The 20,136-nt window shown below is 43.0% G+C and overlaps 1 protein-coding gene across 6 annotated transcripts in view; it reads right to left on the bottom strand.

The window, feature by feature from the left end:
* Positions 1-20,136, bottom strand: part of TANC1 (tetratricopeptide repeat, ankyrin repeat and coiled-coil containing 1) — a 190,287-nt gene that overhangs the window by 22,639 nt on the left and 147,512 nt on the right. For all 6 annotated transcript variants that reach the window (XM_069982743.1, XM_069982737.1, XM_069982738.1 and 3 more), the window contains one exon: positions 16,682-16,760. In XM_069982743.1, coding sequence (XP_069838844.1) covers positions 16,682-16,760 — 79 coding nt within the window. The remainder of the gene's footprint in view (positions 1-16,681; positions 16,761-20,136) is intronic.

The following is a 20,136-nucleotide window of genomic DNA, read 5'->3' as shown; positions in this document are numbered from 1 at the left end:
AACCTAATATCTTTCAGAACGTTAGTTGCTGTATACTTGGCTGTGAACCAATCACACAGATATAAAGACCTTCACACAGCAACCTGTCTCCTTCCCCATTCCAGAGCACGGCTCTTCCTTCCTATACAGGATTAAACTTGAAAGCATACTTCATTGACATAGCTAATCTCCTGTTATATCCGGCATACACTTTTCTTTTATAAAACGTCTTTATGTAAAGGCTGCACTCATACCTGGAACCTGGTACCAAGCCATACAGGAGCACTGGGGTACCATAAATGGTATAGCAAACATGGCAGCATATATTAGGGGATCCTAACCTGCAGAAAGAGGTGATCAGGGGATGTGACACAAAGGATTAGTTATCTGGCCCTCTGAGGCGCCGTTTTCATGTAATATCTGTTTTACGTATAGGTAGTTTAGGCCATTCATTGCACTGGGGGCATCCCTTTAACAAACCAAGCCAACTGTAAACAGTTGTGTTGGTTCTTGCCCCTTGGCAGTACAAAGTTTACTGATATAATTTATCAAAATACGATTAAAGAGCCTTTAAGTACATTGAAAAAGAAGAAAAAGTATATTTTTATTTTTGCTTATTATAACGCAAAAACATTTTCTTCCTATGTCTTTATTAAAAATGTTGCTTATTTTCTCCTTTGCAACCGCTACACTTAGGTGCTCTGTTTTCTTTCTACACTTTTAGGCTTAGTCAACACACAGTAAAATATAAAGCAAAATATGGGCATAAAATAAGGTGAAAAATATGGCATTTTTTCTTATCTACTAAAAAAAAGTTTGTTTTTATAATGCATGCACAGATACTTCCATAGACAAACAGGCATATTATTTCATAATTTACCTATATTTGATTATGTAAACCAAGCTTTATACAGCCCATGAGATTCTCTCCTGCACACTGCCTTGTGTCTGTTCTCTTCTCTATTTACAACCTGTGTGTGGATTCTCTCCCAATTGTCCTCAATCCAACCTGAGCTTGTGTGCAAACCCCATGTGCTGCTGTCTCTAACACTAAGTGGGCAAAACGTCTTTCTCTTAGTAGCAGCTAAATGGTAGGAAATTGTTAATGAAGACTACTGGGAAAGCATAATCAAATTGTTTTTTTTCTAAGGTTTCCAAATCCCTTAAGGCCAGTTTCATGCTAGCTTAAATGGGTATTTAAGCCCTAAGAAAAAATAAAAAGTGAGAATGTGTTATAAAAATAAAAAAGATCCCCTTCAGCTGCCATTCCATTGGCTCCCATGCCCTGACGCTACCTGATTCTTGTGATACATGCTTTCCACAGGACCTGCCCACCCAGCCAGTCATTGACTCACTTTTTCTATGGCTGTAATGCCCCTTTAACATTGCCACATTTCTGCATCTGTATTAGGGATGCAACTCTCAGCCTAAACGAAGGTCAAATGAATTGGGAGCAGTATAGATACCTACAGTGATGTCAGTTCTGGTCACTAGACTAGTAGTCAGGATGACACTTGTGACCCAAAAACGCTGTCTAAAATGTTTGTGCAAAATTGTCCCTTACGGCTTGTTCACACCACAATTTGTGTCTGAGGCACAGCTACGTCAGAAAGTCCTACGTCAAAATGACATGCCATGTTTAAGTCAGTATAGGCGCTATTTATTTCAATGGCCCAAGCATAGTCAGCTAATGACTACTTTTAGGTAATTTTCCAAGGGTATGTGGGATTTTGTTCTTACACTCCAACATAGTCACTAGCTGTTACTGAAATAAATGGGGCCTGTTCAATTAAGTGCGTGGATACATCAGTATGTCACTTTTACAGGCACAAATTGTGGTGTGAACATGGTCAAACAATCATCTCTCGCTTTTGACGTGTAACAGTATTAATACACATATGCTTAGTTGTGAATCCATCAGGATGTTTTACACCAGCCTGTAGTCTAATAAAAGATTTGCAGCCCAGGACCATATTCAGCAATGAAACTGCTATTTAAGCAATTCCCCGCCACATTCCTGTGGGTAATCCTGTATTGTAAGTTAAGTCTACATTACGAGAACATGTGCACTGGAGGTTTACAAGAGTCCATCAAAAAGAAAGCAAATTGTCCATAATGCAGGAAGCAGCAGTCCTGGGAGGGAGGTGTGTGCGGGGAGCAATAAAGTAGAAGAATGTTCCCGATAATTGTGGCCTGTTGTTTACCATGGATGATGGCGGCGGCCTGTGAGTTCCACCCTCAATTCACTTTACCATATTCGGAAACTGGCTTACCCACAGTGTTCTTAAATAAACAGTATCATGGCAAAGTTATGCTCAGGAATTCCGGCTATTTTCGTGCTAAGGACTAACTCTTATCTGATACTCTCTTGGCAGGCTGATTTCCACTAACCCTTCTCCTGCCTGGGAAAAAAAAAACTACCGTACATTGATAAAAGGCAACACGGGGTTATAGCATTTAGTAATGGAAAAAAAAATGAAGCCACAAAAATAAAACAAAAACAGATACCAAAATATTTCCAGAAAACCACCTGAAACACGCACAGCAAAACCTGGTCTGTGTTCAGTGACTACTAACAGGCCTTGAAGGGGAAGCCATTCATCTGACAGATCTTTGATCTTACTCCAACAAACCTGACAAGTGTGTGTTTGTCTGCCAGAAAGAAAAGGCGAAGAGTTTGACAGCGGATTAAGGGAGGGTAATAAGAAGCCCGGGACTGGTATCCTGAGTAGGCCCGAAGCCTGAGAAGGATCAGCAGCGAGGTGCTAGCGGCTCTAGAAGACATCTAATGTAAACACTGGCCATCAGCGCTGCACAATCTATCCCCTCATTACAATCGTACAGAGACTCTCTCACACTGTTTGCCAACACATACGGTTCTCCTTTCCCCTTCAATCCAGATAAAACATTTGTTAAAGTGTAAACTAAACATGAATAACTCCGCGTCTAATGCCTGTTTAGTTTACCGGATTAAATATGTACATTAAGGGATTAAATGCATTAACGGGAATCGCCGAGTACTGAAAGTAAAGACAGAAGAGTATACTATAAAAATGTCACAGTGTAAGGTGAGGGCGAGATATGAAAGTATTGTCTTACTGTTAGAGTCTATGTGTAAAAAAAAAAAAAAAAAAAAAAAAAAGAAAGAAGAAGAGCAGCCCGCCTAAAGGAAAGAAAAATGACTGATCTATGCTTGGGATGCTCTTTTGGGGAAAGCTGGGTAATAACCAATATGGCCGCCACTACAACTCCTATGTGGGGCTTTCCCAAAAACAACTTTCGCCTCACCAGACCAATGGTGGGACAAATGCTGACCAATATTATGGGGTGGTGCCACAGCCAAGTGCCCAGAGTCAGGATGAGGGGCAAAAGAAAACAACAAGTATCTGCCATAAAAAGAATCAGCAAGAAGAAATATGCTGCAGAACCACAGGGAGCAAAGGCTCCCTGGTTACGGAGTTTTACTCTAATACATTTTGTCTTTAAACCATCAAGTGTCAGTATGTTTTTTTTTTGTACTACGGTGTTAATGTACTAGAGGTAGAGCAGGATTTACTGCTGCCTTGCAGTGTTGGTTTCCTACAGGTGGAGCAGGATTTATTGCTGCCCTGCAGTGTTGCCTTCCTGCAAGTGGAGCAGTATTGGTGCACTGTGGTGTTGGTTGATCTCTAGTAGGAGAAGTATTTATTGCTGCACTGTGGTGCTGGTTTGGTGGTACTAGACGATATTATGTGCACTACATGACGGAATTTGGAGCTGGTTGGTAGTATGCGTCTGTTGGTGAGGCCTCCGCACTCTCTACACAGTATATAAGCGCACGCCCTGTACGCATTGTGGTCTCATGTCATGCTGATTGTGAGGCATCTGGGAGGGGGAATTGTGCCGAAAGAAAATTAGCCACATGGCGCCATCTACCCTAAGGCCAGCCCTGGCTATGGGTCCAGTATCCACAGCCATATTATTACATTGTCTGATAAATGTGTTTTGCTCTGTTAGTGGAACCCTGGATAAAGTAACGCCATGTGACTGTAATTTATTTCACGTGTAAATTAAAAACATAAAAAAAGTGTCTGAAACTAGAGAAAACACATTCCGGCCTTACTTCTTATTAGATAATCCTGTAAATTATCTCCAGTTTTATGGATTAATGAAGCCAAATAAACAAAATTACAAAAGAATTTAGACAGTAACGTCCTAGTCGCCATAACAGAGAACATGTGTAACCAATCTACTGAACGAAGATAAATGATCAAAGGCTATACAGTATACGAGTATATAAATAGAGGTCAGATGGATTGTGAAAGCATTGGGTTTTTTGTAAAGTAATGCTGTCAGCCGCCATGATTAGAAAGGTTTTCTTCTAGAAAAGACCCCGTTCTCGGTGGCTGCACATTCCACACACAGATGGTTTCTGTAATCTGATTTACGGTAAAATTACTATGATTAGATTATACTTTAATGGGAACAAGTTAATATATTTGCTCTGATAGACTTTCTATACTACTAAATGCTTCCATAAAATGGAGACAGCAGATAAAATGTGGTACACAAACTTTAATTCAACTCAGAAAAGAAAAGTCTGATGCTTGATATGGTCACTAAAGTAAAGAATAATTTGGAAACTTCTAAGACTTTAATGAGAAAAGTTAAAATAAATCAGACAGCTAGCTAGATGAAATTAGATCGATGACAATTTAGCACTAGCCTGGTACCTCTAGAATTATATTCACTATTCAATATTGAATAGAAAGCTATACAAGGTATTCTGTAAAAAAACAAAAAACAAAACAAAACTGTACTCACCTGCCCCTGATCACCCAACAGTTAATGCAGTCAGTACTTCCTGTTCTCTTTCCTAAGACATAGGACACGCCTTCACAGCAAATCACAGACTGAGGCGTTTCACCAATGTGGCTAGTGATTGGTTGAGAAGGCTTCTCTTATGTATTGGAATGGAGAAAAGGAAGTGCTGACAGTGAGCACTGGCAGGGGATCAGGTAGGTGAGTATAGGTTTTAAAGTAAATGTATTTCCTAGATTATTTTCTTCAATAATTAGAGCCGGATACTGAAACATGTTTTTTTTTTTTTTTAAATCTGTTTCTATTTTCTAATTTTATCTTTACAGCACAGGCGCATACCCTATTCATTAGAATAGGAGTGATTACTTGGCATGCTCTGTGACCTGGCCAGGATCATTCCTTAGGGAAAAGGAAGGTTGAGCTCTGATCAGCAGCTATTGTGAATGGTGTCTTATCTATATACTGTTGTCACTGCACTCCTGTCTGTAATGATAAAGAGGACACTGCTGGCAAGTTATCTGCACAGAACAGGAAGCCTTAGCTTATTATTAAGCCTAGTGGCCAGAATGAAAACTGCAAGATTACAGGGTTTTATAATATAGATAGCAAAATGGAAAGTTAAAAAAAACGTAAAAATTCGTAAAAAATATGTCTATATTAAAAACTTGATTTAAATATTAGGTCATATTCTGATGATTTATACTCTTTAAATGTTGATATATCGATCAAAATACACCTTTAATGACAAAATTGTTTGCAAAGGATTTCTGGGTTCACAGCGTCGCAAAAATGGCTGCACTAAAACCACATCTATATGGAAGTCATTCTCTATAGTCAAAATTCAACTTTGCTATTTCTTAGTTTAGTCCAGCTCAGTATAGGCCTAAATTAGTAAATGATTATCGGACACATAGAGTATGGCCATGATATTTAGGCCGGCACTAACCACAGAGAGGATTTCATCCATAGCCATTTCATTACACGTAAAGTTATTTCAGCTGTACAGGAAACATATGCCACAAGAACGAATCAGAGATGGGGCTAAAAAGTAACTGGAATGAAAAAAGATCTACAAAAAAAGTTTTGGATCTTATTAAGTGTAATCAGATGGGGAGAGTTACAGAAATTAGCAGTAATAAACCGCGTGGTTCTGGCCGTAGCGAGCAACTCGATTACAGAAATTGGAAAATGAAGGTCATGGATAAGCGCTCTACTTTCCTTTTGTATTCACATTCAGAGAAAAACATAATATGATAGTAACAGAGCGCTATAGAGCTACTGGATGAAGCACAACATGACGGGGTCCCTGACCAACATGACCAGCCTACAGGCTTTTGAGTTGGATAACATGGCACCTGCAGCCAAAAGTGACCAATGAGGACAGCAGAATGTTTTTGGTGAAATACTGTACTGGTGATACTACACAGTATAATACTATAATATAAGAGTTCTTTGAATGTGTATATTTTAGTAATCCCAATCCTGTTACAGATTTATGCCATGAGCGCACCTCTCCAGTGAAGTTCAGATCCATACAAGCCCCCCCTTTTGTAAGTGGGACTACCGTATACAGTTTATAACATATCTGCATACTATTTATCTTTAGTTTGTGTACTTTATAGAGAAAAAAAAACATATTTGGAGCTGGTTTTCATTAAAATTTAGCATGAACTGTCATCTTCAGCTTCTATGTATTACAATGCACTGAAAGCTGCTGGGTTCCTTTCTGCCTTTGCTCTTCTTTCTTATGTCTTTAACACTCATATAACCTCAAATCTGATCTATCAAATTCAATTCAATTCCGATTAGATGAGAATTCCAGAGAGGAGGGGATGACTGCAGACTGAGCTGTCAGGGAATCTGACTGATGGAACCAAGCAGCCTGCAGAGCATTGTAATACACGCAAGCTGCAGAAGACACACGGTACAAGATCTTAGGGTACTATTACACGGCCCGATGGGGGCCCAATAATAACTCTAAACGAGCCTATTACATGGCCCGATAATCGTTTAACAAGGGCTGCATGTCCTTGCAGCCCTTGCTAAAACTGCATACATTACCTATCCATAGTCCCGGGCTCCTCTTGTGGTCCGCTTCTCCCGTGCTCTGCAGCTTCAGAGCAACCTGTCTCAGCTGACAGGCCGCTCAGCCAATCACTGGCCGCAGCGGTCCCGGCCAGTAATTGGCTGAGCGGCCTGTCAGCTGAGACAGGCCACTCTGAAGCTGCAGCACGCGGGACCCGGGGAGAAGCAGCGCGCAGGAGGAGCCCTGGACCATGGCTAGGAAATGTATGCACTTTGCAAATAGTCAGCTACCGGCCGTGCGCTATTACACGTAGCGGTGCACGTCAGTGCCAGACAATTATAGGTCCAAACCTTTATCAACGATTAGCCAATGTTATTGGCTGATCGTTGTGTTTATTACACGGAATGATAATCGCCCGGACAGAGCCGATTCAGTCGATTATCATTCCGAGTAATAGGGCTCTTAGAGTGAAACCAAGTGAACATGTGTTATATTAAATGTAGTATATACAATGCAATTCAGATGTGTATGCAAAGGGGTCTGTAGTCTTTTATATACCAAATTGTAAAAAAAAAAAAAAAAGCATACAGTGATTTGCTGTGGCATGTAAATATACTGGCATGAACAATACCAATGTCAGTTGTAGAAGACGACCCTGACTGATCTCCTCCACTTTATACTCCACTATAACCATGTGAGATAAGTAAAGTCATTTGCTCCCAGTATTATTACACTAAGTGGCGTCACTTACACATAAAACATAAAGGGGAAGCGGCAGCATAAATGCACTGTACTGGGTGTAGGCAGCAGTGATGGGGTTTGGTCCTGTCTTGTTCCAGCAGAGCTATCAGCTAATGTTATGGCCAGTCAATAAGCCCAGGGCTCCTGATCGAGGTGTGGCATGGGAAAAGAAAGGTTTTGCCAGCGCTGAATATTAAGAGACAAAGTCAAAAGATGACCTGGATCACAGAACATACTTCCTTTGTTTCAGCTTGTTTGATGGAAGAAACATGTGTGGAAGTAGAGAACAAAACACCGGCTTAAAGCGCACCTGCTCCTCATCTACACAGTACAGGAAGCCGTTCTGTAGGGGGCGCCGCTCCTCGTTTACACAGGCTAATTAATCACTTAGAGACATCACTCAGTAGTGAGGACCATATCTTTCCCCAGTGTGATGTCATCAGGCCCCATTGATCTAACAGTATCACAGATAGGGGTGAACATACTAAAAAATAACTTTAATTACATCGATATACATAAAAAACACAATCCCCACATAACAAACACAGTCGTGGTCACCTGAACCACTTAGGAGCTATCACCAACCGGTATTACTCCTCAGCCACCACTGGACAACGCCAGACAGACAACAAAACCAGCGATAAAGTGAAATAAACCGGTAATCTCACCCTTCCATGGTCTCCCGTCAGCTTTCAAGTCCAGTGGTGTTTAGGAAGAAGCCGTATCCAAGCTTGTATAGCAACGTCTTTGACCCTGGTATTCCCTGTGGTGTCAAAATATGCCGGCTCTCCCTCCTCGCTCAGGGTATTTGGGGTTAACCCTTAGTGAATCGGGTTACCCCTACCCCGTGCTACCCCTTTGTTACTGCCCCTAAGATACCAAGTCCATACTCTATGTCCCCCTCCTACGATCGTTTCAGCCAGTTTGCTGGGATCTTCAGGGAGCGTGGGCATCAAGACCGGGACATCTGTATCTACCTCAGGCAGGGTAGGCCTTGCGTGTCTGCTACAGTGGTAGCTAGTACGCTGTATCGCTCTCGCTGGTGTGCGCAGAGCGCTGGAGTGCAGGGCAATGGCTCCTCACCTGCACACGTGAATGCGGGGATTCATATAATTTTCTTTGCGTCCGCGGTTACTTCCGGTGCGTGACCTCACTTCCGGTTCTCACGCTCCATAGTTACGGCCGCGTCCTGCTGTCGCTAGGATGAAAGGCGCATGCGCTCAGTCTCCTAACTGTTTAACTTGTCATGTCGGGCTATGGGTTGATTCGCTCTCTACTCCTGCATACATAGTATCCAAAACAGTGGAGTAGCACAGAACCTGCGCTCGTTTACACACACAATGTCAATAATACGGCATATAGCTATATACAAACTCTTTACAAAGTGAACTACTCAGTCATCGATCCAGCCGGACCAGACCACGTGAACCATTGTTATATCTATAGACATGCAGTTTGTCAGCAAGGGTTTTGACCCCTTAGCAATCACCGCGGAATAACCGCAACTCCCAGCAGGTTACTCCAGGCAGTTATGGATCATATGAGTATAAGTTAGGGTGTACCGTCCTCTATAAAAAACAAGAGAAATTAAGCTGATCATTAAGCCCCCCTGGGCTCATAGTGCGCAGGCGATAAATCCACTCAGTTTCTTTTTTGAGTATGGACTTATCCCAATCCCCTCCTCTCACGGGGGGTCTGATCACTTCCACTCCCATAAATTTGAGGACTGTTGCGTCACCTCCATGTTGATCATTCACATGTCTTGAGACTGGCTTATCTGCTTTCACCCGGACATCTCTCAGATGTTCCCCTACTCTCCTCCTAAACTCTCTCACTGTTTTTCCTATGTATTCTAGTCCACAACTGCAGGTGATCTTATAAATTATGCCCTTGGTGCGGCAATTGATGTAATCCCTCAAATAGAAGGTTTTCCCTGTGTTGTTACTCACAAAGGTCTTACCCATTTGTATGTATCTACAGGCTATACATCCACTGCATCTGAAAGAACCTACCACTGCTTTCTCCAACCATGTCTTCCTCCTTTGTGCAGATGAGAAGTGGCTTTTTACTAGCCGATCTCTCAGACTCCGACCTTTACGAAAAGTTATCTGGGGTTTACTACCAACCTTCCCTTTCAGGTCCGGGTCTAGGAGTAAGACCCCCCAGTGTTTGTTCAAGATGTTTCGCACCTCATTGGCCCCTGTGTCATAGGTCCCTATCACTCGCGTGATCCCCTCCTCTTTATCCTTAGTTTTCGGTATTAGAAGGTCAGATCTATCCCTTTGTTGGGCACACTGGTATGCCTCCCTTAGGACCTCATCGGGGTAACCCCTGTTGTGAAATCTGTTTCTCAGGTCATCCGCTTGTTTCTTAAATTCCCCTTCAGATGAACAGTTGCGTTTCATACGCTGGTATTGACCCTTGGGTATTCCAGCCCTCAATGGTCTCGGGTGATGGCTCTGCCACAGTAATAACGAATTAGTGGAGGTTGCCTTCCGATATACTGTCGTGTCTAGACCTCCTCTTTCATTCCGTATGATCAGAGTGTCCAGAAATGCCAATTTTGTTTTGTGTATCTCAAAGGTAAATTTTAGTCCTATATCATTGTTATTAAGGACTTTCATGAAATCCACAAAACTAGAGTGTGGGCCGTTCCATGTGACAAAGATGTCATCAATGAAGCGTGCCCACACTCCAATCTGATCAGTCCAATTGGTGTTCACCTCGTTGAACACCACCGTCTCCTCCCACCAGCCCAGGAAGAGATTTGCCACCGTAGGTGCGCAAGGGCTCCCCATGGCAACTCCCCTAAGCTGGTGGAAGATACGACGGTCAAAAAGAAAGAAATTTCTCGTGAGTATAAATCTGAGCATTTTTTTTGACAAATGAGTTATGCATCTGATACTGAACACCCCTTCTTCTAAGGAAATACTCCACCGCTTCAATACCTAAATCATGATTTATGGAGGTATACAGTGCCTCCACGTCGATGCTGGCCAGAAAAGATCCCTCTTCCATTTCAATACCTTCCAAGCGTTTCAGCAGATCGGTGGTGTCCCTCAGATAGGATGGCAGGCTTTCTACAAAGGGTTTCAGAATTCTGTCAATATACACCCCCAAATTTTGTGTTAGATTCTGTATCCCTGACACAATGGGCCTCCCCTTCAAAGGCACTGTGCCCTTATGTACCTTAGGTAAGGCGTAGAACGTGGCCATCACTGGATGTCTTGGAGTCAGAAATTCTGCCTCCTCTTTGTTGATCAGATTACATGTTCGTGCCTCCCCAATCATGGAGCGTAAATCAAGCATGTAATTCTCAGTGGGATCTTGTTTCAGGATCTCATAATTATCTTGATCAAGAAGAAGACAGAGACACATAGTTTTATATTGTTCCACATCCAGGACGACCACGTTCCCACCCTTGTCAGAGGGCTTGATGACCACAGTGGTGTCTTTTTCCAATTCAAGCAATGCTTTCATTTCCTCTTTGGTGAGGTTGGACATAGAGTGCGGGGATAGTCCCTCCAGATCCCTAATAACGAGATCTAAAAAGACATCCACGCAGGATATCTCCCCAATAGGGGGCATTTTTATACTTTTGTTCTTAAGATCTGTGAAGGGTCCTTCTCCCTCCACATTTTCTCCCTCACTCATCAAATCCACCAACAGTTCAGCCCCCTGTAGGACATCCCGGGTAATCCCTAATTCCAAACACCTCCTTTTTTCTTGGAGAGCGTGGAATTTATGCCACCGAAGTTTGCGTATGAACAAATGGATGTCTTTGACCCAATTGAAACAATTATACCTATTGGTAGGCACAAAACCTAGACCCTTGCTCAGGACACCCATTTCTATGGGGTTAAGCTCTCTCTTGGATAGGTTAATCACTTGGAGATCAGAGGTCTTGTTCACACTCTGTTTCTCAGGGGGTACGGAGTGTTCCCTTTGTCTAAAAAAGGTTGTTCAATAATTGGGCCTAGACCTCGTCCCCGTGCCCCTATATAAAAAATGCCCCCTATTGGGGAGATATCCTGCGTGGATGTCTTTTTAGATCTCGTTATTAGGGATCTGGAGGGACTATCCCCGCACTCTATGTCCAACCTCACCAAAGAGGAAATGAAAGCATTGCTTGAATTGGAAAAAGACACCACTGTGGTCATCAAGCCCTCTGACAAGGGTGGGAACGTGGTCGTCCTGGATGTGGAACAATATAAAACTATGTGTCTCTGTCTTCTTCTTGATCAAGATAATTATGAGATCCTGAAACAAGATCCCACTGAGAATTACATGCTTGATTTACGCTCCATGATTGGGGAGGCACGAACATGTAATCTGATCAACAAAGAGGAGGCAGAATTTCTGACTCCAAGACATCCAGTGATGGCCACGTTCTACGCCTTACCTAAGGTACATAAGGGCACAGTGCCTTTGAAGGGGAGGCCCATTGTGTCAGGGATACAGAATCTAACACAAAATTTGGGGGTGTATATTGACAGAATTCTGAAACCCTTTGTAGAAAGCCTGCCATCCTATCTGAGGGACACCACCGATCTGCTGAAACGCTTGGAAGGTATTGAAATGGAAGAGGGATCTTTTCTGGCCAGCATCGACGTGGAGGCACTGTATACCTCCATAAATCATGATTTAGGTATTGAAGCGGTGGAGTATTTCCTTAGAAGTAGGGGTGTTCAGTATCAGATGCATAACTCATTTGTCAAAAAAATGCTCAGATTTATACTCACGAGAAATTTCTTTCTTTTTGACCGTCGTATCTTCCACCAGCTTAGGGGAGTTGCCATGGGGAGCCCTTGCGCACCTACGGTGGCAAATCTCTTCCTGGGCTGGTGGGAGGAGACGGTGGTGTTCAACGAGGTGAACACCAATTGGACTGATCAGATTGGAGTGTGGGCACGCTTCATTGATGACATCTTTGTCACATGGAACGGCCCACACTCTAGTTTTGTGGATTTCATGAAAGTCCTTAATAACAATGATATAGGACTAAAATTTACCTTTGAGATACACAAAACAAAATTGGCATTTCTGGACACTCTGATCATACGGAATGAAAGAGGAGGTCTAGACACGACAGTATATCGGAAGGCAACCTCCACTAATTCGTTATTACTGTGGCAGAGCCATCACCCGAGACCATTGAGGGCTGGAATACCCAAGGGTCAATACCAGCGTATGAAACGCAACTGTTCATCTGAAGGGGAATTTAAGAAACAAGCGGATGACCTGAGAAACAGATTTCACAACAGGGGTTACCCCGATGAGGTCCTAAGGGAGGCATACCAGTGTGCCCAACAAAGGGATAGATCTGACCTTCTAATACCGAAAACTAAGGATAAAGAGGAGGGGATCACGCGAGTGATAGGGACCTATGACACAGGGGCCAATGAGGTGCGAAACATCTTGAACAAACACTGGGGGGTCTTACTCCTAGACCCGGACCTGAAAGGGAAGGTTGGTAGTAAACCCCAGATAACTTTTCGTAAAGGTCGGAGTCTGAGAGATCGGCTAGTAAAAAGCCACTTCTCATCTGCACAAAGGAGGAAGACATGGTTGGAGAAAGCAGTGGTAGGTTCTTTCAGATGCAGTGGATGTATAGCCTGTAGATACATACAAATGGGTAAGACCTTTGTGAGTAACAACACAGGGAAAACCTTCTATTTGAGGGATTACATCAATTGCCGCACCAAGGGCATAATTTATAAGATCACCTGCAGTTGTGGACTAGAATACATAGGAAAAACAGTGAGAGAGTTTAGGAGGAGAGTAGGGGAACATCTGAGAGATGTCCGGGTGAAAGCAGATAAGCCAGTCTCAAGACATGTGAATGATCAACATGGAGGTGACGCAACAGTCCTCAAATTTATGGGAGTGGAAGTGATCAGACCCCCCGTGAGAGGAGGGGATTGGGATAAGTCCATACTCAAAAAAGAAACTGAGTGGATTTATCGCCTGCGCACTATGAGCCCAGGGGGGCTTAATGATCAGCTTAATTTCTCTTGTTTTTTATAGAGGACGGTACACCCTAACTTATACTCATATGATCCATAACTGCCTGGAGTAACCTGCTGGGAGTTGCGGTTATTCCGCGGTGATTGCTAAGGGGTCAAAACCCTTGCTGACAAACTGCATGTCTATAGATATAACAATGGTTCACGTGGTCTGGTCCGGCTGGATCGATGACTGAGTAGTTCACTTTGTAAAGAGTTTGTATATAGCTATATGCCGTATTATTGACATTGTGTGTGTAAACGAGCGCAGGTTCTGTGCTACTCCACTGTTTTGGATACTATGTATGCAGGAGTAGAGAGCGAATCAACCCATAGCCCGACATGACAAGTTAAACAGTTAGGAGACTGAGCGCATGCGCCTTTCATCCTAGCGACAGCAGGACGCGGCCGTAACTATGGAGCGTGAGAACCGGAAGTGAGGTCACGCACCGGAAGTAACCGCGGACGCAAAGAAAATTATATGAATCCCCGCATTCACGTGTGCAGGTGAGGAGCCATTGCCCTGCACTCCAGCGCTCTGCGCACACCAGCGAGAGCGATACAGCGTACTAGCTACCACTGTAGCAGACACGCAAGGCCTACCCTGCCTGAGGTAGATACAGATGTCCCGGTCTTGATGCCCACGCTCCCTGAAGATCCCAGCAAACTGGCTGAAACGATCGTAGGAGGGGGACATAGAGTATGGACTTGGTATCTTAGGGGCAGTAACAAAGGGGTAGCACGGGGTAGGGGTAACCCGATTCACTAAGGGTTAACCCCAAATACCCTGAGCGAGGAGGGAGAGCCGGCATATTTTGACACCACAGGGAATACCAGGGTCAAAGACGTTGCTATACAAGCTTGGATACGGCTTCTTCCTAAACACCACTGGACTTGAAAGCTGACGGGAGACCATGGAAGGGTGAGATTACCGGTTTATTTCACTTTATCGCTGGTTTTGTTGTCTGTCTGGCGTTGTCCAGTGGTGGCTGAGGAGTAATACCGGTTGGTGATAGCTCCTAAGTGGTTCAGGTGACCACGACTGTGTTTGTTATGTGGGGATTGTGTTTTTTATGTATATCGATGTAATTAAAGTTATTATTTTTTAGTATGTTCACCCCTATCTGTGATACTGTATAATACGTGGAGGTGATATTTTGATCCAATTGTGGATACACTTTTTCTGTGAGTTTTTTTCCCATTGATCTAACAGCAGCAGCTTTCCAATTTAAAAAAAACAAACAAAAAAAAACAAAACTTTTTTTTATCATTTCAAATATTTTTACTTTTTTTTTTTTAAGACTTTGCTTATGTAGTCCAGGGAATCTCTGCTATCAAGAGCTAAATCCAGCTGTTAGCAGAGGACAGTTGTAGACTGTAAACTCTGCCAGGCCGGGTTGTCTCTCCCTATGTACCACTAGTCCTATTTCTAACCTTAAATGTGTACTCCAGAAAAAAAAATGTATTCAGTTGGTGTCAGAAAGTAATATAGATTTGTAAATTACTACTATAAAACAAAATCTCAAGTCTTCCAGTAGTTAACAACTGCTGTATGTCCTGCAGGAAATGGTGTATTCTCTTCAGTCTGAGACAGTGCTCTCTGCTGCCACCTCTGTCCATGTCAGGAACTGTCCAGATCAGGAGAGGTTTTCTATAGGGATTTGCTACTGATCTGGACAGTTCCTGTTGTGGACAGAGGTGGCAGCAGAGAGCACTGTGTCAAACTATATAACATCTGTATAACTTTCTGTCACCACTTGATTTAAAAAGATGTTTCTTTTTGCTGAAGTACCCCTTTAACTTCTACTACCATCTGTGTGGCCTGCTCCTGGGTTCAACCTCACATTTCTTATATGTCAATGTATCATCATACAGTCACCTTTGGTGTCTCACTGTCCCATGGAGAACCTCATACACATTGGCTAGCTGTCCTGTCTCTCGCTTGACAATATATATATATATATATATATATATATATATATATATATATATATATATATATATATATACACACACACACACACACACACACACACACCTTTACTGTATATCAGACAGAATAATAGGAAGAAAGGGATAAGCTGTTGTCTGACTCCTCTGGCAGCAGCTTGTCTGCAAGAAGAAGAACTGGGCATATTTAACATTAACCTTCTGGCTAACAGAATATATTGGGAAACAGTTGTGCAGATGCTCTTTACCATTAGATAGATGGCAGGTTTGGCCGACGTTTATGTATAGTCAATAGGACACGACCACAGAAAGTCACTGGCTCCCACAAGATCAACACACTCTTCTCATGCTGCTGTATCATTCCCATCATCTCACTGACCATTGATAGGAGAATAAGGGTACTATTACACGGGCCGATGGGGGCCCGATAATACCTGTAAACAAGCGCCAATCTGCTAGATCGGCGCTCGTTTACTGGGCCTATTACACGGCCTGATAATCGTTTAACAAGGGCTGCAAGGACATCGGTAACAATGTCCTTGCAGCCGTTGCTTAATCTATATACATTACCTATCCACGCTCCAGGGCTGCTCCTGCGGTCCACTTCTCCCCGGGTCCCGCGCACTCTAGCTTTAGAGCAGCCTGTCAGCTGACAGGCTGCTCAGCCAATCACAGGCCGGGACCGATGCGGCCTGTCGTGATTGGCTGAGCGGCCTGTCGGGACCCGGGGAGAAGCAGACCTCAGGAGCAGCCCTGGAGCGTGGATAGGTAATGTATATCATCAATCGCCCGCCGCGCACCACTATTACACGTAGCGGTGCGCGGTCGGCGCCCGACAAATATAGGTTCTAACCTATATCAATGATCAGCCGATGATCGTTGTTATTGGCTGATCGTTGTATTTATTACACGGAGCGATAATCAGCCGAATCAGGCCGATTCGTCCGGTTATCATTCCGTGTAATAAATACAACGATCAGCCGATAACAACGATCATCGGCTGATCGTTAATGTGGGTTATCATTGCGTGTAATAGTACCCTAACACAGAGAACACACTGGCCCGGCCTATGGCTACCTTACGTTTTGAAGCTCTTCTTTTTGCACTAGTTTCCTACATTAATTCTATGTGTAATGCAGTGACACACCCCGGCAATATAGTGATATTATAATGACGTTACCTGTCTCTCCCCACAGCGTGTCGTTTTCATTGATGTCTATTGGGAAATCTTTATCATGGTCCAAAAGGCATTTCACCACCTGAAAAGAACAAACGCAGAAATAAGTTTAATGTTGTATATGGAGGCCATTATCTGCAGGTGTCCTGATTTTAGCATATTATCACAGGGCAATCCAACATAAGTGAGGCCAACTACTGTGTGTCATAGAGGAGTAAAGGGTGTATAACACAAGCCAATAATCCGGGGGAAGCGAGCGCGCACAAGGAGTAGAGGAAGGGGCCAATGATCCTTACATCGTTGGAGTGGGCCATTTAAGTCAGCAGCGGTCTGCTGCCGCCGCTCCTACTGACTGTTGGTGCAAAAATCGTGCTTCTTCAACATATACAATAAACAGCAGGTAATCTGCCAAGTAAGGCCAATAATGGGGCCTTTAAGGAGTTATCGAGGATTAGAAAAACATAGCTTTCTTCCAAAAACAGCGCCACCCTTGTTCTCAGGTACTGCCTGGTTTTACAAATCCATTCACTTTGATTGTATCCATAAACAGTGGCGCTGTTTCTGGAAGACAGCAACTATGCTTTTCTAATCCTGGATAACGCCTTTAACGTAACTAATGTGTCGCTATGTTAGATTTAGGCTTCCAGTCTTTAATAAGGATGAAACTGTTGGAAACCTCCTGCCCCATCCCTTACCTGCGTACTTTTAAAAAGCGGTGATAAAGGAAAAAAAACTCTGCAAACTTTAGTATCGATATGCCACAGTTTGAGACTTTGTTAATACTAGAGCTTTGCTATTGATCTTGCGTGCGTTATAAGTACAAAAGCATAGCAGAGGGTCACCGGGCCAACCATTTGTTAAGTACAACAGCTGAGACCCCCGTCACATTCCATATAGAAAATATTCCAAGATCTCAGAACACCTTTCAACCATTAATGCGAGATTGCAACTAGAATTTTTTAGGACGACCTCTATGTATAAGCGCCCAGAATAAAAACATCATGGCTGCATAGTTTTCTAAATTGTTTCCATGGGCACATTGCTGTGGTGCAGCTGTTTTCATGCAGGTTCAGATGGATATAGTCCTGGGATGTCAAGCTTCTGGAAGGCTTCTCTACTAACAAGCAATCCAGTATAACTTTTCTTATTAGTCATTATGCAACTAGTCACCCAATCGAAAAACTTCAGCTAGTATTACCTCATTTAGCGGTTACTTTATATCTAAAAATTCCTGAAATCCTCTCCTTTAGTTGGGCCATGTGATCCCATGGTGACCCCCCTATAAATGACATGAGTTTGTGTGCTCTCAATAGGGGCACCATATCAGCCAGCAGAACCCACTATATGATGAAAATGCTTGGACTGTTCCACACAAGGTATGTGCAAGGGAAGACAAACTCTCATCACAGTTACTGAAGATTAGAGTTCAGCCATCTTTAAGCACGCTCGGTCTCGGCCGAGTTTGCTCAACTCTACTGGTGATGAATATACAGCTTCTATCACTCAAATATAATGAGTCTGATGACACTTCAGCCCCCATGACTTATATAGTGTCTTAGCTTATTATGAGGATTATTATACTGCAGATATAGCACAGTCTCTAGCTGCCCATGTGATGCTGTGCTGATGCATCATGGGATTGATAACAGATAAGAAAGAAATAAGATGCAGCTTAACATCTCAAAGTCAAGATGGTGGGCTGATCAGAAGTCATATGACCCAGCTGCAGGAATTAAAGGAGAAGTCCGTCGAAACTTTTCATTAAAGTATTGTATTGCCCCCCAAACATTATACAAATCACCAATATACACTTATTATGGGAAATGCTTATAAAGTTTTTTCCCTGCACTACTGCATCAAGGCTTCACTTCCTGGATAACATGGTGATGTCACTTCCTGGATAACATGGTGATGTCACAACCCGACTCCCAGAGCTGTGCGGGCTGTGGCTGCTGGAGAGGATGATGGCAGGGGGATGCTCAGTGTCCCTCCAGTGCCCTGTGTCCCTCAGTGTCCCCCTGCCATCATCCTCCCCAGCAGCCACAGCCCGCACAGCTCTGGGAGTCGGGTCGTGACATCACCATTTTATCCAGGAAGTGACATCACCATGTTATCCAGGAAGTGACATCACCATGTTATCCAGGAAGTGACATCACCATGTTATCCAGGAAGTGAAGCCTTGATGCAGTAGTAAGTGCAGGGAAAAAAGCACTTTATAAATTTGGTGATTTGTATAACTTTGGGGGGGGGGGGGGCATTGGAATACTTTAATAAAAATGTTTTGCCAAACTTCTCCTTTAAATTAGTTGATGTGACTGAGCTGGGATGAAGCTGATGACACTGCAACAATAGTGGTAGTGATGGTGGGTATGCATTATATGGGCAAAAGAAATTCATGGAGTGTTTTGCGGAACTGGAAAAAAGCAGCTTCTTTTTTTTACACTAAAAAAAAAAGTTACTTTTGTCCATTTCATTTCCACTTTACAAGGGAATGAGCTACAATACTGGTTACTATCCATGTGCAAGAGTGGCACTGCAGGATTATAGGGGGAGGGTAACTTAATAGCTACTAGGATGGGTCTGACAACCCCAGACATCAGCCAACAAGAGGCTTGTTTGTTGCCTTAGACTCCTACTCTCAGATAGGGCAAGAGAAATCATCTGACAGCACTATGAATGCCTAACTAACATATAACATATTCCCCTGGAACGCCATAAGGCACTGACCTACTGGGCCTATATGTAATCCCAGCCCAGCACTGCACTTATATTCAGAGCTATGCATTTGTTCTACATTTTCTTTCCTTTACTTCAAGTTTTTTCTTTCTTATCCTTTATCATGAGAACCAATCCTATTCTTGGCTATGGTAATGGACTATGAAAGTGCCTCTTTAATCTTCCGAGGCTTACACAATCTGAAGAGATCTTCAAAACAAAACCCAGGCGTGTCCTCCTGAAGCCTATAATACACAGCAGCCACCGCCATTATAATCATTATATTGTTATAATTAAAGACGCCGTATCAAGGTCACAAGACAGAGGGAAAAGATTTGCCAGTAATACAGGGGCAAATATAAAAATAGTTCAGAGTCCTGCACTGTGGCATCTGGACTACTGGAAGTTTTCTTCCTGGTACAGTAACAATATCCCCAGGGGAAAATATCTGCAAATGGCACTATGGGGGAGATTTATCAAACATGCTGTAAAGTGAAACTGGCTCAGTTGCCCCTAGCAACCAATCAGATTCCACTTTTCATTCCTTATAGACTCTTTGGAAAATGAAAGGTGGAATCTGATTGGTTGCTAGGGGCAACTGAGCCAGTTTCACTTTACACCATGTTTGATAAATCTCCTCCCCTCCCCTTTAAGATATTGATGGCCTACTAGAGGAAACTATAAAAGGTATTTATAGTGCACATGGGTTTGCTTGAGATTAGGGAAAACTTTTTTTTTTTTTA

The sequence above is a fragment of the Dendropsophus ebraccatus genome, chromosome 9 (genome assembly GCF_027789765.1).
Source record: "Dendropsophus ebraccatus isolate aDenEbr1 chromosome 9, aDenEbr1.pat, whole genome shotgun sequence".
In the NCBI taxonomy this organism is placed as follows: Eukaryota; Metazoa; Chordata; class Amphibia; order Anura; family Hylidae; genus Dendropsophus; species Dendropsophus ebraccatus.
Note: the sequence above shows the minus strand (reverse complement) of the source record. Positions and strands in the feature narration are given on the sequence as shown.